Source organism: Pteronotus mesoamericanus, unplaced genomic scaffold, assembly GCF_021234165.1.
Source record: "Pteronotus mesoamericanus isolate MK-2021 breed Mesoamerican mustached bat unplaced genomic scaffold, CSHL_Meso_final scaffold_36, whole genome shotgun sequence".
Lineage (NCBI taxonomy): Eukaryota > Metazoa > Chordata > Mammalia > Chiroptera > Mormoopidae > Pteronotus > Pteronotus mesoamericanus.
The window spans coordinates 18,929,430-18,953,081 of record NW_026555313.1 but is presented as its reverse complement, the minus strand read 5'-3'; the positions used below and the strand labels follow the sequence as shown (position 1 = coordinate 18,953,081).

At 36.7% G+C, this 23,652-nt stretch overlaps 2 protein-coding genes across 4 annotated transcripts; one reads left to right on the top strand and one right to left on the bottom strand.

Annotated features, from left to right (window-relative positions):
* Positions 1-9,906: 9,906 nt before the first annotated feature.
* RBM7 (RNA binding motif protein 7) lies at positions 9,907-19,692 on the bottom strand. 3 transcript variants are annotated; one of them, XM_054592270.1, is made up of 5 exons: positions 19,532-19,692; positions 18,383-18,545; positions 17,699-17,786; positions 14,935-15,025; positions 9,907-11,407 (listed from the first exon to the last, which is right to left on the bottom strand). In XM_054592270.1, exons 1-5 carry the CDS (start codon positions 19,625-19,627, stop codon positions 11,045-11,047), a joined length of 801 nt encoding a protein of 266 aa, XP_054448245.1. In that variant the 5' UTR covers positions 19,628-19,692; the 3' UTR covers positions 9,907-11,044. The 3 variants fall into 3 exon arrangements, with proteins under 3 accessions (XP_054448245.1, XP_054448246.1, XP_054448247.1); XM_054592271.1 differs by lacking the exons at positions 17,699-17,786; positions 18,383-18,545 and having other exon boundaries at positions 19,532-19,624; XM_054592272.1 differs by lacking the exons at positions 17,699-17,786; positions 19,532-19,692 and having other exon boundaries at positions 18,383-18,457.
* Positions 19,693-19,809: 117 nt separating this feature from the next.
* Positions 19,810-20,295, top strand: CUNH11orf71 (chromosome unknown C11orf71 homolog). Its single transcript, XM_054592281.1, has one exon. The coding sequence runs from the start codon at positions 19,954-19,956 to the stop codon at positions 20,293-20,295; it is 342 nt and encodes a 113-aa protein (XP_054448256.1). The 5' UTR covers positions 19,810-19,953.
* Positions 20,296-23,652: the final 3,357 nt, after the last annotated feature.

The window sequence follows — 23,652 nt, the reverse complement described above, 5'->3', positions numbered from 1 at the left end:
GAAAACTTTGTGAAGAGAACAGAGACTATGGCCAGCAGAGCCCCAGTGATAACTCACCTCCCACTCTGCAACTACCATCTCACTCAGGCATAAGTGAATCAATAAACCTGCCTTTTGCATGCTCCACACACAGCTTGTGTGCATGTGGGCTAGGGGCTGAGTGCAGACTGGCTGGAAGAAATAGAGGATCCCTGGCCAAAGGGAACACATAGCTGTATAGAGACTTTTGAGGAGAGACTGGAGATGGAGGCGTTGGGGAAAGAACTGGAGGATTAGCCAGAATCCCTGGAGCTGACTTCCTCCCCAATCCCTAGTCTTCATTTTGCACTAGAAGGCCATGCTCCCAAAGAGCCAAAAGCAGGAAAGCACACAATTAACAGCCCTAAACAGCCCAGTGCCAGGGTGTGCTCGCGAGTGGCCAGTGGGTGCGCACACGGGCCGGCATGCGAGTGCAGAGCTGTCCACAGAAATAGTGGATCCCTGGCCGAAGGGGTTACAGAGCTGCCCAGAGACCCTTGAGAAGAGACTGGAGACAGAGGAGTTGGGGAAAGAACTGGAGGAGTAACCAAGGAGTCCTGGTGCTGAATCTTCCCCCAGTCCACATTCTCCATGTTGCTCAGGTAGATAACTCCCAAGTGACAGCATCCTATAAGGACATAATAGGCCCACCATCAGGAGGCACTGCTCAGCCCTGTGGTGCCTAAGCCTGACAGATGAGGACAGAGTGACCAGATTGACAATTACAGGAGACAGACGCAGACAGTAGATTCCCGAAAGCCTCAAACAAACGACCCAAGGTCAGATAGGGGCAACAACTGACATCATCAGCGGCAGACCCACAAAGAAAAGAAAAAATAAATAAATAAAAAGACCTGCCTAATACCACAGAGTCAGGAAATCTAGATGGATCAACTGAAGCATAAGCAAAAAAAAAAAAAAAAAAAAAAAAGTCTCATAAAAATGGGAAGAAAAATAAGTTCCCACCAAATGAGGGGAAAGGATGTATCCCTACACAGAGAGCTAAATGAAATAGAGGCAAGTGAACTATCATACAGTGAATTCAAAACAATGGCTCTAAGGAAGCTCAATGAGCTCAGCCAGCTCAAAGATAACTATGAGAAACTGCAGAGAAACTATCAGGATCTTACACCAAACTTTATCAGCCTGGAAAAGGACATAGAAACTATCAAGAAGACACAAGAGGATATGAAGAATACCATTTCTAAATTGAAGAACACAGTAGAAGAAATCAAAAGCAGGCTAGATGAAGGTGATAATCAAATCAGCAAGATGGAGTATAAGGTAGAAAAAAGCTCCCAGAAAGCACAAGAAATGGAAAAAAGACTCAAAAAGAATAAAGAAGCATTTAGGAAATGCAGGACAACCTGAAACGCAATAATATCCACATAATAGGGATACCAGAAGGAGAAGAAGAAGAGCAAGGGATAGAGAACCTCTTTGGAAACGAAATGATTAAAAAATTTCCCCAATTTAAGGAGAGAAAAAGTCTCACACATCCAGGAAGCACAGAGGGCCCCATTCAAGAGGAACCCAATGAGGCCCACTCCAAGACACATCATCATTAAAATGGCAAATATCAAAGACAAATAGAGAATCCTAAAGGCAGAAAGGGAGAAACAGGGAATAACAGACAAGGGAGCCCCGATAGGACTAGCAGCTACTTCTCAACAAACACCTCAAGCCAGAAGGGAATGGCAAGATATATTCCAAGTAATGAAAAGCAAAGGCTTACAACTAAGGCTTCTCTACCCAGCAAAGCTCTCAATTAAAATAGAAGGGGAGATAAGGAGTTTCCCAGGCAAAAGAAGGCTAAAAGAACACAACTCTACCAAACCAGCACTCCAAGATATGCTAAAGGGACTTTAGACTAAAGGGATGTTTAAGAAGATGAAGGAAAAGAGTGAGAAAGAGAAAAACACAGGTAGAAAGGGAAAAAATGAATGTTTCCATCAATAATAACTCTCAATGAAAATGTACTAAATGCTCCAATCAAAAAACACAGGATAGGTGAATGGATAAGAAAACATGACCCACACATATGCTGCCTACAAGAGACCCACCTAAGAACAAAAGACCTACACAGATTGAAAGGAAAGGGATGGAAAAAAATATTCCAAGCAAATGGGCAAGAGAAGAAAGCAGGGGGAGCGATACTTACATCAGACAAAATAGATTTCAAAACAAAGGCCGTAAGAAGAGACCCAGAGGGGCACTTTATAATACTCAAAGGAAGAATCTATCAAGAAGACATAAACATTGTAAACTTATATGCACCCAACATAGGAGCACCCAAACATATATGGAAAATCTTGGACTTCAAAAAAGATATAGACAGCAACACACTGATAGTAGGGGATTTCAACACCCCACTGTCAAAAATGGACAGATCTTCCAAACAAAACATCAACAAGGATATTGTGGAGCTGAATGACACATTCAATCAAATGGACTTAACTGACATATATAGAACCTTACATCCCAAAAAACAAAATACACATTCTTTTCAAATTCGCATGGCAGTTTTTCAAAGATAGACCACATGATAGGACACAAAGCAAGTCTCAGCTAATTCAGGAAAATTGAAATAATACCAAACTTTTTCTCAGACCACAAGGGCTTGAAACTGGACATCAACCTCAAAGAGAAACCTCAAAAACGTGCACACTCATGGAGACTTAACAGTAGACTATTAAACAATGAATGGGTCAAAATGAGATAAGAGAAGAAATGAAAAACTTCCTGGAAACAAATGAAAATGAACATACAACAGTCCAAAACCTATGGGACACAACAGAGGCAATCCTCAGAGGGAAGTTCATAGCAATACAGGCCTACCTTAAAAAGATAGAAACATTTCAAATAAAAGACCTAACACTACCTCTTCAAGAACTGGAGAAACAACAACAAATAAGTCCCAGAGCAAGTAGAAGGAAGGAAATAGTCAAGATTAGAGGAGAACTGAATGACATAGAGATTTAAAGAACAATTCAAAGGATCAACCAATCCAGGAGCTGGTTTTTTGAGAAGATAAATAAAATCAACAAGCCTTTAAGCAGACTCACCAAGAAAAAAAAGAGGGAGGACCCAAATAAATAATATCAGAAATGAAAGAGGAGAAATAACAATTCATACCACAGAAATACAAAGGATTGTAAGAAACTACTATGAACAATTATATGCCAAAATATTTGAAAACCTCGATGAAATGGGCAAATTTCTAGAAAAGTATAATCTTCCAACACTAAAGGAGCAAGAAGCAGAAAGCTTGAACAGACCGGTAACAGCTGGGGAAATTGAAGCAGTCATCAAGAAACTCCGGGCACACAAAAGCCCTGGGCTGGATGGTTTCACAGGAGAATTTTACAAAACATTTAAGGAAGAGCTAACCCTTGTCCTTCTCAGACTATTCCAAAAAATCCAAGAGGAGGGAAGACTCCCAGACTCTTTCTATGAGGCCAGCGTCACCCTAATCCCAAAACCAGATAAGGATCCTACAAAGAAAGAAAACTACAGGCCAATTTTGCTGATGAACATAGATGTTAAAATCCTCAACAAAATATTGGCAAACCGCATCCAGCAATACATTAAAAAGATTATCTACCATGATCAAGTAGGATTCATCCCAGGGATGCAGGGATGGTTCAATATACGCAAAACGTAAATACAGTAAATGTAATACATCACATAAACAAAACGAAAGACAAAAACCACATGATCACCTCAATAGATGCAGAAAAAGCATTCGATGAAGTACAGCACCCTTTTATGACCAAATCACTCAGCAAAATGGGAATAAAGGGGACATTCCTCAACGTAATAAAGACCATATATGAAAAACCTACAGCCAACATCATACTCAATGGGCAAAAACTAAAAACTTTCCCACTAAGATCGGGAACACGACAAGGATGTCCGCTTTCACCCCTTCTATTCAACACAGTATTGGAAGTCCTAGCCACAGCAATAAGACAAGAAAAAGAAATAAAAAGGCATCCAAATTGGAAAGGAGGATGTAAAACTACCATTGCTTGCAGATGACATAATAGTGTACACGGAAAACCCCATAGACTCCACCAAAAATCTACTCGACCTAAGGAGTGAATTTGGTAAAATAGCAGGATACAAAGTCAATACTCAGAAATGGAAGGTAGTTTTGTATACCAAAAATGAAACAGGGAATCAGAAATCAGGGGGAAAAAGTCCCATTTGCTATAGCAACAAGAAAAATAAAGTACCTAGCAATAAACAACCAAGGAGGTAAAAGTCCTGTAAACAGAAAACTATACAACACTGAAGAAAGAAGTTAAGGAAGACACAAATAAATGGAAGCATATACCATGTTCATGGGTTGGAAGAATTAACATCATCAAAATGTCCATACTATCCATAGCAATTTATAGATTTAATGCAATCCCTATTAAAATACCAATGACGTAGTTCACAGACATAGAGCAAACATTTCAAAAATTTATATGGAACCGTAAACAACCCTGAATAGCTGCAGCAATTTTGAGAAAGAAAAACAAAGTAGGAGGGATCACAATACCTAACATCAAAATATGTTAGAAGGCCACTGTAATCAAGAGAGTCTGGTAATGGCATAAGAACAGGCATAGATCAAAGGAATAAAATAGAGAGCCCAGAAATAACCCAGGTCTCTATGGTCAATTAATACTCGACAAAGGAGGCAGAAGCATAAAATGGAGTAAAAACAGCCTCTTCAACAAATGCTGTTGGGAGAGCTGGACAGCTACATGGAAAACATTGAAATTAGAACACCAACTTACACCATACACAAAAATGAACTCAAGATGGAGAAAAGACTTAAATATAAGTTGCAACACTATAAAAGTCCTAGAGGACAGAGGCAGGAAACTCTCAGATATCCCAAGCAGCAATATTTTCACTGATATATCCCCTAGGACAAGGGACATAAAGGGAAAAAAAAAAAAATGACACTTCATCAAATAAGAAACTTCTGCAAGGCCAAAGAATACATCAGCAAAATGAAAAGGGATCCAACTGTATGGGAAAATATATTTGTCAACGATACCTTGGACAGGGGTTTTATCTCTAAACTACATAAAGAACTCACGCAACTCCACTCCAGGAAGACAAACAAACCAATGAAAAAACGGGCAACAGACCTGAACAGACACTTCTCCAAGGAGGACATTCACAGGGCCCAGAGACATGTGAAAGGATGCTCATCATCACTAGCCATCAGAAACATGCAAATTAAAACCACAATGAGATAGTACTTCACACAGGTCCAAATGTCCATCATAATCAACAAACAACAAATGCTGGCGAGGCTGTGGAGAAAAGAAAACCCTTGTACACTCTTGGTGGGAATGCAGACTGGTGCAGCTGCTGTGGAAAACCCTTTGGAATTTCCTCAAAAAGCTAAAAATGAAACTGCCTTTTGACCCAGCAAATCCACTGCTGGGAATATACCCTAAGAATCCCAAAACACCAATTGAAAAGAATCTATGGACCCCAATGTTCATAGCAGCACAATATACAATAACCAAGTGGTAGAAGCAACCTAAGTGTCCATCAATAAATGAATGGATCAAAAAACTATGATACATTTACACAATGGAATATTATGCATCAGAAAGAGCTAGTAACCTTCACCACTGCGTGGATGGAACTGGAGAGCATTATGCTAAGTGAAATAAGCCAGGCAGTGAAAGACAAATACCATATGATCTCACCTATAAGTGGAACCTAATCAGCAAAGCAAACAGATGAGGAAAATATGACCAGCAACAATGAAAAAAAGAAACCGACAGGGACAGGAGGGAGGGAGGGATGGGAGTAGCGGGGAGGGGAAGGGGCAGGGTCAGATCAAGGAACAGGTGTGAAGCATACATGGACAGACAAAGCCAAGGTGGGGAAGGATTGAGGAGGGAGGTGAAAGTGGGTTGGCAGGGGAAAGTGGTGGTGGGTAAATGGAGAGAAATATATTTGAAAATTTTTTTTAAAATGAATATATTTTTTTTAAAAAGATAAAACCGTTTACAAGTAACTTAACTCTGTCCCAGAACAAAGCCAAGAATATTTATGGAAATACAAAACACCAAGCATGCAATAATATAAAATTCACAATGGTTAACATCTAACCAAAATTACAAAGCATGCAAAGAGTAGAAAAATATACACAATAATAAGAGTGAACCAGTAGAAATCAACCCAGAACTGACAAAGACATTAGAATTAGTAAACAAGGACATTAAAAAGTACTATAAATTGAATCCCTCTGTTGAAATATTTAAGACAGTGAAGATATGAAAAAGACGCAAATTATCTATCAGAAGGGGTATTCTCTGACAATGTATATCAAACCACCAGATTGTATATATACTTTAAATCTTAGTTTTGTCAACTATACCAAAATAAAGCTGAAAAAAAGTTAATAATCAGAAAATAAGGAGATTCAAATTAACCTTCCAAGGAGAAAAACTACAATGTCTAAAATAAAGATATTAGAAATGTTTATTAGACACTGAAGGAAAACAAGATTAATGGACTCAGACACAGCAATAACACAGAGAAAAGATAATTTTAAAAAATAAACAACATATTAATGAGCTATGGGACATCAATCAGCATCATAGCTGTACAACTTGAGTTTCCAAAGAGAAAAATGAAGACAAAAAAAAATTGTTCTTGGCCCTGGCCAACTAGCTCAGTTGGTTAGAGCATCATTCTGATACACCAGTCAGGGCACATGGAAGAATCAACCAATGAATGCATAAATAAGTAGAACAACAAATCGGTCTTTCTCTCTCAATAATCAATAAAAAAAATTTAATGACCAAAATTTTCCAAATTTGATGAAAATGATAAACTATGCAAGTCAATGAACCCCAAGCAACAGGAACATGAAGAAAATTACATTGTTACATCATAATCAAACCACTCAAAACGAGCCAGAAAAAAATAAAACATTATGTACCTAGCAAATTTCTTGCAGGAAAAGAATGCAACAAGACAGTGGAGCCACAATTTTTATAGTATTAAAAGAAAAAACCTGTCAACCTAGAATTCTATACCCAGCAAAAACTACATTTCAAAAATGAAGATGACTTTTTCAAACATACAAAAGCTAGACTAATTCATCACCAGCAAGACTGCAATATAAAAAATATCAAAAGAAGTACTTCTAGTGGAATACCAGATGGATAATTGGATCTACACAAAGAAGAGCTATAGAAATGTCAACTATTGGAAAAATATGTAAGAAATTTTGTTACTTAAATCTCCTTAAAAACAAAATGCTTTTAATAACAAAAACAATGCAGCATGAGGCTTATGCAAATATAAATGTAAAATGTATAAACAGTATAGCCTCTAGCAAATCTGGGTGCACAGGGAAGGAAAATATATCAAAAACTAAAACTGAACTACAACTATAGTTTTACCAAAATTAAAAGAAATACTACATAGAATTTTATAACTTATTTTGAAAGATACAAAAAAAGTTAACTTTTTGAAAAGATAAGAGGTATCCAAATTGACTCCCAATAAAGTGGAAAACCCAAATGGATCAACCACCACAAAAAAAATTGAGAAGGGAATCAGTTACCTCTAAAATCCTGATAGTTTTATAAATGAGTTCAACAAGTCTTAAACATAATTCCTACTGGGTGGGCCAAAAAGTCCATTTAGTTTTTTCTGTAAAAGTCACATTTGTCATTTTCACCAATAACCTTATTGATTTGGATATTTTGAGTATGTGGGCTATCCCCTGCCATTGGCTTCTAATGGGCAGAGGCCAGGGGTGCTGCTAAACATCTTCCAATGCATAAGACAGCCACACAGCACAGAATTATTTGGCCAACATGTCAATAGTACCAAGAAACTTCACAAACCACTTTTGACATTTGATCAGTCACAGCACCTTCTCCATACACTGCACAAATCTTTTTTGTTTCAGTTGTGTTTTCACCTTTCTTGAAATAATAAAGCATATGAAAATGTTGCAAATTTTCTTCCATCTTCAATATCAAAATGGCTACGCAAAAATTAACCAATTTTGATTTTTTTAAATGCACGCTGATATGACAGCTGTCACAATACCATCTAAAGAAATTGTTTCAACTGAAGTTAAAGACAACTAAGCACTACTAGAGCCATCTTATAGAAAAAACCAAAAGAACTTGTTAGCCAAACCAATGCAAAACTAGGAGAAACATGATTTCAAAAACAAAATAAACTTTTTAAAGAAAACCTCATAAATATCCAAACTTTTTAAAAACTTGAAAACCAAATTCTAGAATGTATTAAAAGACCAATATATTGTGATAGTTTTAAAAATGCATTAATGGTTCAGCATTAGCAAAACTATCTTTTCTATGATGCCTTCTTTTTAAATTCTATTATTTGATAAATATTCCTTCATACATTCATCAAAAATTTATCAAGTAGTCCATACATGCCAGATACTGCAAATTCAGGTGGGAATAAGGTATGGTGTCTGCCTTCATGGAGCTGTCCAGAGATGCAAATAAAAAGATTAAAATACAGTGTAGAGGCTATCACCAGAAAAACACAGGGTATTATAGGAATACACACGTTGGTACTTAAACATTAGGGTGCTGTTGGAGTAGTCCTGTTGCAATGATTGCTCATTCTAGGAGCGCAGTTGATAAACGGAATATGGGCCTGTACAACATAATTAGAAAATGGTATAAAACATTTATGGGTGACAGGAAGAATGGTATAGAGTGATTCTCCAAGGGGTCTTAATATGTGTTATGTATAAAAGGGTAAAATAAGAGTCAAGTAAATTTGGAAAATACAAGGTTAAGTATAAAGTTTCTTTCCTGTAGTATTTGTCAGCAGCTTTATGGTGCTTAGTTATCATTCCAACAGAAAGTTGGTGTTAGTGCATAATAATTACCATTTGATTGCAGAACCCTTATTTTGCTAAACATAAGAGTAGTACTTCATGGAACACACTGGGAGAAACTGCTCTCCCACACTTTCCTCCTTTTAACTCCTATAGTTCTCAACACGTAGATTGTCTCACCAACTACATTCAGCTCTTTGAGAATGTCTATCACTTCACATAGTATTTATTTAGTTTGGTTACTTTAAAGTAGGTGAGATTAAAGTGAAAAAAGATTCATTGGGCCCTAGCTGGTGTGGCTGATTGAGCACTGCCCTGTGAACCAGCGAGTCACCCATTCGATTCTGATCATGACATATGCCGGGTTTACAAGCCAGGTCCCCAGCTGGGGGCCTGCGAGGAGCAACCTATCAATATTTCTCCCCCTCTCTCCCTCCCTTCCCCTCTCTAAAAATATAAAATCTTTGAAAAAATTCATTGGAATCTCACAAGTGGTAATCCCAAAAGCCACTAAAAAGAAAAATATTATTCTGAACCAGGATCACCTGAGAATCAATATTAAAGAATTTGACCCAGATTAACTGGTAATAGAACAGTACTAACCTTTGTTGATATCTACTGTACAAATGTTAATGAATTGCCACATAAGTCACTTGAAAATAACAGGTTCATTGGAAACAAATCCTTCTATAAGACTGCTTAAGAAAACAAACTCTGTTCTTAATGCTATGCTGAAGTTAGCTTCATTTACCTAGACACAAAAAATGACATATATTTAAAAACAAGACTTGAATGTAAATAAACTCCTAGAGACCACAGAGATTACAGTCCTTGGAATGATAATCCAGTGTCACTGAAAACTCAACTCTAAAATGTTAAATTCAATATGTAAAATAGGCATATTTCAAGATCCTCTTAAAGAACTGACATTCTTCACACCAGGCAATCAATGAATAAATGCTGCTAACTTTTGTGTTCAGTGTCTCTATAGTGACAGGGAAAAAAAAAAAAGACACACCTTTCTTTTTGTTTTCAATATATTAAAAACTAACATAGTATAAATGCTGTAGTTATTAAAAAGAATCCAAGTATTTCAAGAAATGAATTTTTATAAACAAGTTCTACAATGAAAGGGAAACATTATTTTGATACATAAGTTTTTTAAACAAGATAAAAATTTTTACATGAGGAAGTGTTTAAAACTCTTTCAAATATTCAAACAGAAAAACATGTACAATCCCCATAATAAAATGTATCCCTGCACACATGCCCTGGTTGCTTTGAAAATTGTAAATTTTTACAGTCTGAATAACATAGGCAGCATTTAAAGGTTTTATGAACCTTTTCCCAAACAAGTATACTTTCAGTAAGCCAATTTACCATTTTACCTCACTGTGCATTTGCATTTTTGTTCTTCCTGCAAAGGGGAATTTACACTAACACTGTATTTTTAATATAAAAAATTTCATTTAGAGATATTTAACTTCCTGACTTCAGCCATTCAGTCAAACATGATTTAATGAGATAATTCTAAAATTTTAGAATGAAATAGCATGTGTAAATTTACATTTGTATGTCTAATCAGGGTAAAACTCAAAGAGCATTTCACAGAACTTACACTTACATTCTCTATGAAGTTAAACAATATGATTTATCCCCAAAACTTACCAATAAACTTTCCCAAATCAAATGTTAGTAAAATGAACCACTGAAATTACATTTTCTCTTTTATTAACAAAATACTATTGCATTTTAGACTATCGACTTGAATGTTTTCTATTATATACATAAAATGTGATTCACTAATAAGCAGGTTCTTGCAATACAATAGATAATAATTAAAATATTTGCTTTATAATACACCAATCTATATAATACATCCACTCCTCAATTGCCTAAAACAGTTAGGAATTGTGGCACCTTCCTTACATAAATCCCTTTCCTCTTCATGAAACCCTGAGGTGAAAGGTTATTAATGTAATAACTGGAACTACAATTCTTCTCATTTCTGTATTAGATTGTAGCTATAGGTTTTAAAAATTTTATAAAGAAATGTAGCAACTTGTAAAACTGTTCTGTACAGTTTTAACAAAACATTCCCAGACCAGCTTAGTCAAAAGGGCCTAGGATAACTCTATAAAAACAATGTCCTTTGAACACTTGTTAGTTCCGAGATGAGTGCCATTTTCCAGCTCTACTACCGTCCCTTCTGTTATCATGGTCATGTTTCCAGCTGTCGTGATTCCTATCTTCATAGAAGAAATCATCTCTGTTTCCTCTGTAATGATGGTCAGACCCATGATCAGTGTAACGCTGCTCCCGGCTATAATGTCTATCTGCTACATAGGGATGAGAAGTCTGTCTAACTTTACGCTGTGATGATGATGTATCTTGACGCCACTGGGAGCTTGAAGACTGGTTAAAAGTATGATTATGTGTCTGAACTGATGGTGAAAATCCTGACTGATCAAGATGTGGAGAACCAAATTTCCCACCATATGACATCTGTCTCAAAACATTGTTCATCTGAGGGAAGAAAAACAGAAAGAATGTTAACTGCAAATATTTCTAGATATCAAAGCCAATGGCTATTTGGCCAGTTAACCAAATAAATAATGACAGAAAAGCGAAATCACTCTTGCCTAGATGAATCTTAAGTTAAACATAACTAAAAGTAGTACAATAGCTTCATTCACTCCAATGTACATCATATCCAATGTACAACAGCTTCATTCATTCTAATGTATACATCTAAAAGATATTTGTACACTACTTCCCCTCAAGAACACAACATAAATGGGAAGAATTCATACAATATGACTATAATATAAATCACCGTGTGACGAACTTATGAAGAGCCATGAGCTCAGTATCATTAGGAAAAGCTTCAGGAAGGTGGCATATGATCTGAATATTAAAAGTATGAATGGAATATTTTAGGGAAAATATTTTAAGGAGGAAATTATGTCAAAAAAAATCACACAAAAACACTGAATGGCTTCATACAATAGCAGCAAGTAAATTCTGGCTGAGGTTCTAGATCTCATAAACAGTGAATGGACAGCAAGGCCAAAAAAAAAATTTATTTGAATTATACAATGGAAGTACCTAATAAGTAGTCTAGAGAATTCTAACATTATCTTGCAAACAATGAAAAGTCAAATCACCAGGAAGATAAGCAAAACAAAGTTATAGTATTAAAGTTGAAATGGCATGTGAAATGAAATAGTGAGGATAAAATGGAGACAAGTACTGACTAGATGAGTGGTCTCCAAATTCTGTTTGTGGGTATTAGTCAACGATGATATTCCTTAATGGCCTACAGCAAAATGAGACAAATAATATGTATATAAAAATTGATTATCCCCTTATACTGGTCTCTGAATGTTACTTTTACTGTCATATTTTGTAGACCTGTGAAATTCAAAAAGCTAGGGACCACAAGCCAAGATTGTGATTCAACACAACAATACAACAATACAACAATAATGAACTACCAGAAAGAGAAACTAAAAAAAAAATCCCATTTACAATTGCATCAAAAATAAAATACCCTGGGATAAATTTAAGCAAGGATGTAAAAGACTCGTGCAGTGTACTCAGAAAATTATAAGAAAGTGAAGAAACTGAAGATACAAATAAATGGAAGCACATACTGTGTTCATGGATAGGAAGAATTAAACATCATTAAAATGTCCATGCTACCCAAAGCAATCTGTAGGTTCAATGCAATTCCTATCAAGATACCAATGGTGTATTTCACAGAACTAGAACAAATATTCCAAAAATTCATAGGAAACCACAAAAGACCCCAAAAAGCCACAGCAATCTTAAGAAGAAAAAAGTTGGAGGAATCATACTACCTGATATGAAAATGTACTATAAGGCCACAATAGTCAAAACAGCATGGTACTGGCATAAAAACAGACATATAGATTAATGGAACAGAATAGAGAGCCCAGAAATAAACCCACGCCTTTATGGCCAATTAATACTCAACAAAGGAGACAATAACATATAATGGGGTAAAGATAAGTCTATTCAATAAGTGGTGTTGGGAAAACCAGACAGATGCATGCAAAAAAAATGAAACTAGACCATGTTCTTACACCATACACAAGAATCAACTCAAAACAGGTTAAAGACTTAAATGTTAGACTCAAAGCCATAAAAAGCTTACAAGAAAACATAAGCAATAAAATCTCGGGTAAATGCAGTAGCAATATTTTTCTGACATATTGCCTTGGGCAAGGGAAACAAAGAAAGAACGAAAGAAACAAACGAGACTAAGTAAAACTAAGTATTTGCACAACAGAAACCATCAACAAAATGACAAGACAACCCACTGAATGGGAGAACTTACTCACCAGTGAGGCATTGGATAAGTAGTTAATATCCAAAATTTATAAAGAACTCATATTACTCAACACCAAAAAAAATCAAAACAAAAAAAAACCCCACAATTTAAAAATGGGCAAAGGATCTGAACAGATGCTTTTCCAAAGAGGACATACAGATGGCCAATAGACATGTGAAAAGAGGTTCAAAATAACTAACCAGAGAAATGCTAATTCAAACCACAATGAGATATCACCTTACAAGGGTGCACCCAAAAACACCCAGAATTTATTATAAAAAATTGTGTATTTATTCTTACATGTTTAAACTTCGGTCACCTTCAAAGCACTCTCCATTTGATGCCACAGACCCATCAAGACTTTTTTCCACTGCTCAAAACAGTTTTTGAACTTGTTGATTTTCATGCCTTTTAGTGCTTCGGCCATTTTTTGTTTCATCTCTTCCACATCAGCAAAATATTTCCCTGAGGACTTTTTTTCATCCAGGGAAACAAAAAAGTCGCTGGGGGAAAAGATCAGCTGAATAGGGAGTGTGGGGCATGGGAGTCATGCTGTTCTTGGTCAAAAACTGCTGAGCACTCAGCACGGTATGGGCAGGTGCACTCCTAAATTACCCATCATGAAATGGGCAAACGCACTGTAAAAATCTTCAAAAAAAAATTCACTGAGGCCAAATGTAGCCTCTCAACAACAATCCCAGCTAGTACACAGATACAGATGGGTTCCTAGAACACTAGCCAGCAGGGGAAGCCTGAACTACAAGGGACCCAGCCTCAAGAAGACAATTCTGTTCTTTTGCCTCCCATTCCCCCCAATTCCTGTCAGAATGGCTATCATCAACAAATCAACAAACAAGTGTTGGCTCAGATATGGAGAAAAAGAAACCTCTCATGTACTTTTGGGAGCAATGAAATTGGTGCTGCCACTGCAGAAAGCAGTATGGAGTTACCTCAAAAAATTTAAAATGCAACTCTCTTATGGACCCAGCAATTCCCACTTACGGGGATATATCAGAAGAAACCCAAACTACTAACTGGGAAGAATATATGCACCCCAAAGTTCACCCCAGAATTATTTACAATAGCCAGGACTTGGAAGTAGCCTAAGAGCCCATCAGTAGATGGGTGGATGAAAAAGCTATGGCACATTTATACAATGGAATACTACTCAGTCATTAAAAAAAAAAAAAAGGAAATCTTACCTTTTGTGACAGTATGGATGGACTTGGAAAGTAATATGCTTATGCTAAGTCAAATAAGACAGTGAAAGACAAATACTATATGATTTCACTCATATGTGAATTTAATTGACAAAATAAACTAACAAAATAGAAAGACTCAGAGACAGAGAACAGACTGACAGCTGGAAAAGGGGTTGAGGGCCTGGATGATAAAGGCGAAAGGATGAAGGAAAGAAAACAAACAATTCATAGACACTGTCAAGAGTATGGTGATTACAAGACAGAAAGGAGGATGGGGCAGGCAGAAAAGGGTAAAGGGGGGATAAATGGTGATAGGACACTTGACTTGGGGTGGTGAACATACAATATACAGATGATGTATTACAGAAATGTACACCTGAAACCTGTATAATTTTATTAACCAATGTCACCCAATAAATTGAACCAAAAAAAAATTATCTGAGCACTCTAAGTAGGATTTTTTTTAAGCAACTGAAGTTGAAAAATTAGCGTACCACTGCTTGTCTCTGAAAATTTTCTGGAGAAGAGAAAGATCTCTGAATTATCTGTGATGATGGAGTCATGTTATCCACCATCCTTTCGTACCTGGAAAAAAAAAAATAAGAAAACCAACATATAATCTTTCATTCTACAAGAATTTACTACATACCAACCATAAGCAGACACACCTCTCAAGGGAATGAATAAGATTATCTGCTCTCATGGAGCTGGGCTAAGGATTTAGGCAATAAGAGAACTTCACATAGTTGTAAGTGATACAATAAATGAGTAAAGAGCAAGTAGAGATGAGAAAGATAGGGGCTTCTATTTTTGCTTGACTGCTCAAGGATAGCCTTTCTAAAGAGACATTTAAAGTTAAGAGCTGAACAACAAGGTTACCTAAAGAAAAACATTCCTACTGAGGGGAGGACTAGTGCAGAAGTGAACAAATTATGGCCTGTGGGTCAAATTTTTTTTTTTTTGTGAACAAAGTCTTATTGGAACAATTCCACTCTTTTGTTTTTGTATTATCTATGAAGAGCCACAAAGGCAGAATAAGGAACTGTAAGACCAACAGAGTATAAAATATTAACTATCTTGTCCTTTACATAGAAAAAAATTTGTCAATTCCTGGGCTAGTGCAAAAGCCTAGATGGAGCACTAAAATGAAAAGGATCTGATAGAATAGATATGACAGATGATGGAAACAGAATAAAAAAAATTAATCCTACATATTTAGCTTGAGCAATTAAGTAGACATACACCAAGACAGAAGGAACAGGTTTTGTGGCATAAGAAATTAAGAGTTCTATAAAATAAACAGAATTTTTAGGTCTTACACTTTATTCTTCACTTTCTGAAGAGATAACTTGCTCTACAGAAAAACTCACTTAGAAAACATTATAAATTAATTGTAGTTTAAAACATGCCTATTGAATCAAATCACCAATTGATTTGATTTACAGTTTAGACCTTTTTGAGTTTTCTGAAATCAATCATAATATAAGGAAGTAAAAAGTACAATTCTACTTATAAAAAGAATATAAAAATAATGTACACTCTAGCCTTCGATTAAAACTAAAGTACTTACTTGCATATTATTTTTCCCCAAGAAATTCTAAGGGGGGCGGGAGAGGGTGTAAAAGCTTTTTTTCTCTGCCTAAAATACCTTTAAAGGTTCTATAAAAATGGATGGAAATGCTTCAAATACCAACTATACTGAAAAGTATCTAAACACAATTTCAGAGGGCAAGAAAGGACACTAAGAGGATACCTTTTTTATATTACTGCTCTCTTACAATTTCACCTTCCGATATCTTTTCATATCTATCCACTGCTCTCCAGCTCTTGGCACCACTGTAATCCAAACTATCAACCTCACCCCAATAACTTCCCTGCTACCTTGCTTCTAGCACCAATATCTTGCTACCAATAGCTTCATAATTCATCTACTTTCACCCTTGTCCCTCCAATTCATTCTCCCACTGCAACCAAAAAACTCCTTAAAATATAAACCTGTTCCCTTTTCCTATCCTGTGGAAAACATTTCAATGTCTTCCTACAGTTCTTAAGGTAAACCTCAAAATCGAAATTACAGCCTATAAGAAAAACTCTGTATCATTCAGCCTCTGTCTACCTCACAAAGCATCTCTACTACTCTCCATTTTTCATTCATTATGATGTAGATACACTGTCCTCATTTGTTTATATCATCCCTCCTTGTTACAACTTTCCTCAAGCACTTTCTACTCCTTTTTCAGAGAAGTATTCCTTCAGAGAGTTGTAGGAATTAAACAGGTAGTCACAAAACACACGTAATATGTGGACTGTAGGCTCCGCTAGGCAGCACATTATAGCGGCTGGGCTTGAGAGCACTGCCTGGGTTTGAATTCTAGCCCACAATTTAAGAGCAGTTCAGACTTGAGCAAGTTAATCTCCAATCCTCATTTTCTTCATATACAAGGAAGAGATAATAATCCCCACCTCAAAAGACTGCTGGGAGGAATAAATGAAATCATAAATACAAAAACCTAGGTAAAGAATATGACACATGATAGGTATTTATTAACTCTTTCTTGAATGAAGGCTACTGTAACTGATAATTAGCTCCATGAATATACCAGGGAAAAAACTGCCTCCTGTAAAACATCAGCCTCCCGAAAGTGCCAAAAAAAAAAAAAAAAAAAGAGTAAATATAACCATGGTATCTTTTCTGACCCTTAGACGCTAGAAGGGATTTTAGAGATCATTCAATTCAACTGGTTTTACTTACAAATGGAAGGACAGGACCAGAGAAATGACACCAGTCAAGATTACACAAATGGCAGAGGCAGACCTAGAATCAAATTCTACAAACTCTTAGTCCAATAGCCTGCTTATTAATTGCAAGTAACCAATTAGTGGTCACAAACTAATTTAAATTTTAAAGATGAAATGAAATAGAAATTGATTATATTGCAAGTAATAAAGATAAGTCATGTTTGAGAAATTTTGTTCCAGTTATATACATGTATATGTGGTTGTGGGTATATCTTTATAAATGAACATGAGTATAGTTATATGTGTATCTATTTTAAGGGGACTATATGTAATGCATATGTCTATAATCCCCTTAAAATTGATACATAAATAATTACAATCCAATATAGCAAATAATATTGCAGAAAAACAAAGACGTAGGAGCACTAAAAAGAAAACCAAACTCTCATTATGTGTTCTGAGATAACTATCTAAGAAAATTCCTGATAAATGATTTTAACAATAGGCAAGAAATATTACCTGCTAGGAGATGTGGAGGTAGGGCTTGCATTTCCAACATGATGCTGGGAATATGACAAACTAACATCCTGTGAGGCATGGCTACTTCCTAAAATAAAATAATTTGAGAAATTCCTCTTGATAAAAAATTGTTTCCCCCACCCCAAATCACTCCAGAAAGGTAGACACAGGCTAAAAAGAAAACCTTTTGGCAGACTGCTTTACAGTTCCATCAGAGTGAAAATTCTGCTTAATAGCAGATACATCCAAAACAAACGGTCCCAAATAAGGTAGTATCTAATGTGTAAATATCAATTCTAGCCATATCTGATCCTCACACTAAATTGTAAGACTGGATACATACAAAGTTTCATCCTCATGATCAAGAATCAAAGTAAATTACAAAGCAGCCAGGAAAAGTATTTTCAGAAAATAATTCTTGCTCCTTTCTAACAATAAAATTTATGTTCTTTTCACTAATCCAAACTGAAATTTTACACTCAGTTTTAAGATTTTTAATTTAAAATTCAAAATCCATGTTGTCAATGTTATCCATTTTCTGGAATACTATTTACTATTCACAAAGCTTAAAGTATTTCCATCCAAAAAGGATTCTTTAAAATTGAATAATGAAATTAAAAACAAAAAATTAAGAAGTAGCTAATAATTCCTCTCTCCAAACAACAGTATCAAACAGTGAGTTACCTGATCTAAACTGTATTTTGATGGGCCTTCCAAAAAGTTTGATTCCATTAAGTAGATTCATTGCATAAGGAACAGATACTTCATGTTTGAAATTCACAAATGCAAACTGCTTTGGTTTACCATCCTTATCTTTTGGAATTTTCACTTTTATTACTGGCCCAGCCTATAGATAAAAAAGAATTTACAACTTAAATAAGACAATCTCAAGAAAATACTCAAGTTTAACAAAGTTAAACAACAAAAGAAATGTAATCAGGAACTCTAACAAATAAGACACAGATTTCCATCTCTATTAGAATGAGTTTACAAATGTAACTAAAGATTAACTTATTTGGAGGAAGGGAGCCCCTAAGGAACTAGAAACACAATCACTTAATTTACATTTCTCAGAGCTTTATGACTTTAACAACGTGAGCAACATCAATTTTTTCCCCCTCCATGGAAATTAATTTTTATCAACAGTGGTTTTCTTGGACCAAAAATTCACTTTTGTATGGATTAATCAAATTTACCAGTGGTTGGAGAATAGAACTGGAGGGAAGAGGATATTTGGAATTTTTAACATATTTTAATACTGCTTTCAATACAGGGACACCACAATGCTACGCTTCTACAGAGTATTTATGAGCCTATTTTAAATATCTTAATACTGCGATTTTATAAGACACTTACACGGAAAAGAGATACTGACAAGGAAATTAGAATGTAATTTGTCAGACAAACCAAAGTGTCCTAAAAGGAAGATGAAAAAAGGAGGAACAGAAAAAACATTGCTCTATATAAATGGCTACTATGGTGTACACCTGGAACCATTACTGTATGTCAACTGTAATCAAAAAGTTAATTTAGGAAAAACTGCTCAAGAAAAGACCCATATATATCATACCAAAAAGACCTCTAAATCTTTATTTCCGGAATGTTTCCTTGAGGATCCCTCCACCACCTTTAGTCCTCACCTTTGGCGTAACAACGGTTCTTTTAATTAGGCGATACCCACCCAACGCGGAAACGCGACCTCCAGGCCGAACTGGGCCACCTGAAGAGTGTCCGGACGGACAGCCACGTTTGCACGAAAAAAGCGGAGAGAGGAGTTGGGCTGGGCCCTACGCGAGCGGAAAACGGAAGAAAAAAGCTGATCCAGCCGCTTACCTGGTGGAAAAGCTCGAAAAGGAGCTCCTCTGTCACTTTAGTTTCTAGGTTGCCCACAAAGAGAGTACGATCCGCCTCCGCCGCCGCTGCCCCCATCTCAGCGTCTCCCCCTCCCTAAAAAGGCCGAAGGGTCGCCCCTGAAGCACCCACTGCGCACTCTCGAAAACCCACGTCCTCGCGCTTCCAGGCGTCACCGACGTAAACGTCAATTACGCTCGCTTTCGGCCAGCGTCGACAAGCGCTGACGGAGTGCGCATGCTCGCGAGGAGAGCGCTCGTTGAAGGCAGCTGAAGGAGTCGTTGCCGCTTGTAATGTGGCTGGCCCTGCAGTCCGTCTCCTTGGGGCTGGGCTGACCTGTGGAGCCGCAGAGGGCCTACCTTGACCGAGCGACGTAAGGCAGATACAGCGCGTAGTGTTTGAAGATGGTCCTAAACTCTTTGTTCCTGTGCGCTGGCGATCAAGGAAACAGAATGATGTACTGTTCTTCCCACGGCGACCTTAGCCCTTCGGCCTTAGCGTGGGCCATGGTCTCTGGAGACAGCGGCCTTGTGGCCAGATCCGAGGCGGTTCATCCAGGACCTACTCCTTGGCAGGTGGTACGGCAAACCGTTCGGATCGAGACCCGTCGGGCTACTGGTGGCAACTGGAGCCTTCGGCGCTTTGTAAGGGGAGGGGACCCTGATGGGCGGAGCCGAAGCGGTTGGGCGAGATTTTCGCCTTACCCGACCCCAGGGTTTGCACTGAATCTGCAAAGAAGTGTCTGACCGCCTTTGGAGGTGTATCGCAGCCCGGCTAATTGAAGGAACACCTCCTCCGCCCTTCAATTAGGTTGTGAACAGGGCCTCTCTAAAATCCTTTCTTGATGCATTGGCAGTCTTATTTTTAGAATGTATTTTTATTTTAATACAAAAGTGTGTAAAAGTCCTGTCAATATAGCGTAGCACAAAGGAAAATTTTACTGTTGCTAAATTTAGGTGGTTTTTAGCGGCTGGAATTACTCGGAAAGGAAGGAGGTAGGTTTTTTTCCTTAGTTATAAAGCTGAGCTAATGGGCCACCCGTCTAGAGGTCGACAGTCCTTTTACTCACCCTTTGTGCCCTTCATTCCAACGACGGCTCCAAATTTCTCTGCTCTCCACAAGTCTTAACCCTCCTTCCCTTAAATTACAAGTCTCGAAGTAGATTCTCCTTCTTTGAGACTTGTAATTGAGCTTTCTTAACTCCCCACTTTATACCGCACATGATTCCCTTTACCGTTACTTCTATTGAGGAAAAGGAAGTACTTCGATTTATTACTGTGGTTTATCTTTCTTCCCTATGGCCCAATAATCCTACTGTGTAGTCCTTAACATTTACCCTCTTCCATCTCTCTCCTTTTCATCGGGAATATTTACAAACTTCAATCTCAGCCATACTAAAAACAAAAGCAAAACCTAAACCTTGCTGCTCTTTCAAATTATTTACCTTCTTTCCAAAGGCTCCAAATGAATTTTTGCACTTATATTTGTCATTTTATTATTTGTATTCAGTCCCAGCTTCCTTAATCAAAACCTGTTGTCCCAAAATTAACAGAAGTTGGTCTTACAGTATCCTGTTAGGAAGCTGTTTACCTATTTACCCTAACATCTTTCTTGGACTTTCTTGTTCATCTTTATTCATTCAGCCATTCCACAATATATGAAGATATCTGTGGTTATTAGGCACTGCGGATGAGCCTAACACATTCTTGCCCTCAAGGAGATCAAGGAGTATACTCTTGGGGAAGCTAATAAACCAATAGGTAATCTCCACACAGTGATAATCACTGGTTGCAACGGCTTTCCATACTGCACTATCATGTTCTCTTACCTATGTTATCACTCCTTATTGGGTAATATTTTTGTTCTAACCATATGTTCCTCAAGAGCGATATTGGGAGAAAGTTGGTTTTGTAAGTGCCAACTCTTTATGTAAGCAAGTATACTAGCTTTTCTCTAGTGGACTCTTGTCTGTCATTATGTTCAAATGGCAAAATTACCAGACAGCACACAGAACTGGATTGTTAGAACTACATTTTAAGGAGAATGTTGTGAGGGGTCTAGAAACCAGGTCATAGAAAAATGTTTGAAAGAATAAGTTTAGCTAGCATTTACCGAGTGCTATTTGCAAGGCAGTGTGCTAAGAACTTTTATTCAGTGTTTATTTAGAAGTTCATTGAGAACTTACTCTGTGCCTGCCACTTCCTGTGCTAAACGCTTAGAATAAGTTGTAAACAAGGTAGATAAGGTCGCTGTTTTTATGGAGCATTTCTCACAACAGCCCATAAGGGACATATTACACTTTCATTTCTTTGACTGGGAAACCAAGGCACAAAGAGATGAAGTAAATTTTCCAAGGTCATACAGCTAGTAAAAGATAGAAGCTTGCAGCCTCTCAACCTGGATTTCTCATTTGAACCATGTGACCCAGATATGATTTGAGTGACTTTTTTCTCCATTCTCCCATTCTATTTATCAAAAAAGATGTTCATTTGTTGTATATGATGAATGTCTTAGACTGGTCATTATGATAATCCATGGTTGAGAAAGGAATCCCAAACTATAAGTGAAGAGTTTTAGACTGGAAAAGAGTAATAAAATAAAGGATGATGGTAAAAGATTTTCATAAAACTTAGAGATGACTAACAGTATAAAATATCTAATAAGGTGATGAATTAATTGCCCAAGGTTCAGATAGAGGGTAAATTCTTTCAAGTGTAAATAGGACTGACTTTTTCAATTCTTTCCCATTTAACTTATTTTTTTTAATGGTTAAAATTTGGAATGGAGAATTGGAGAAGAGTTATACACAGGATGACCATATTTACTGTGCAAACCAAGACCCTTTGCAGTGGAAGAGGTGTTATCAATCAAGGGGAGCAACAGGCATATTAGGGCTGTCCCAGGAAGATTTGTTGGATGATTTCATGTACCTAAGCAGAGGGTACAACATTAAATATGCCTTTGAAGTATATTCTTTAGCTTCAGGGAAAGGAGGCTGAGATTTGTAAATGAAGAAACAAAAGTCTGGCATAAAAGTGCATGAGGAAGGGAGGACCCATTTCTATTTGTTCTGGTATAGGGTCATCAGAAGTAGGGCTTTGATTGGATGATAGTGTACATATGCAAGAAAAAAATGGTGTGAAAAAAGAAAATTGTGTTGTGTTTGACAAGAGGAGAATTTTGTTCACATAAATGCTCCATCATTTTAATTTGAAGTAACGAATGCTTAAATTCTCCTTGTTCTTAACAACTGCACTAGTTTTGAAGTTATATGTTCCTAGAGTCACAAAGACTGTATTGTGGAAGCAAGAACCAACATAAATTTTTCAATGAAATTACATAATTTCATTGTAATTTCCTTCCCCTCCCTTCCCTTCTCTCTAAAACTAAATAAAATCTTTTTTAAAAAATCAATAGCAAATGCTCATCTGTTAATGTGATTTTTTTCAGCCAAGAAAGTAAGGATTTATTAAGGAGATGGTGCCATGCCCGGAGTCACATGTAACTCATGCTCAAAGACCTGGCTCGGTTAATGTGATTTTCAATGAGATTTTGTGTACTTTATCTTTGAAATTACATAAAGCAGGGACAGCTAAGTTTTCCCAAGAGCAGTCCATGTTATTACGAATTCATGTGCAAAATGAAATTTTTACTTAATGTCAGTTGTTAAGTGTAGCATAATGTCATTCTAAAATAGATGAATTTTCTAAGATTAATTTTTAGAAGTTCAAAAATTTATACTTCTGTACATTTTTAAAAACCATTATAACTTCCTGTTTCTTTGGGGTGGGGGAGTTTTCCCTTATTTGTTACATCATACTAAGCAACTGATCAACAGTTGTTGGAGTCCTGTTAGAATATTAACTTCCTCTACTCATCAGCACTAAAACTCTAAAATTTAGAATTTTAGTGGTAATTGCATAGTTAAATGGATTTTTGAAATAGGCCCATTTGGGATATAGATAAAAGGAGGCCAACTAGACTTTCCCCCAGTAGCCAGATTTGATTATAAACCTAATTCTAAGAGGGGTAGCTCAGAAGGAAGAAAGAAAAGCGGGGAGAGAAGAGGAAATAGACTTCTCATGGCCAAACGTTCAACTGCC

Bases quoted from the DNA above. Each gene is read 5' to 3' on its own strand.
- CUNH11orf71 (XM_054592281.1), top strand. From the start codon at position 19,954: ATGGTCCTAAACTCTTTGTTCCTGTGCGCTGGCGATCAAGGAAACAGA.
- RBM7 (XM_054592270.1), bottom strand. From the start codon at position 19,627: ATGGGGGCAGCGGCGGCGGAGGCGGATCGTACTCTCTTTGTGGGCAAC. The intron at 18,546-19,531 runs GTAAGCGGCTGG...TTTTATCTATAG, and splicing joins TTTTCGAGCTTTTCCACCAG to GCTGGGCCAGTAATAAAAGT. The intron at 17,787-18,382 runs GTAACTCACTGT...ATTTTATTTTAG, and splicing joins CAAAATACAGTTTAGATCAG to GAAGTAGCCATGCCTCACAG.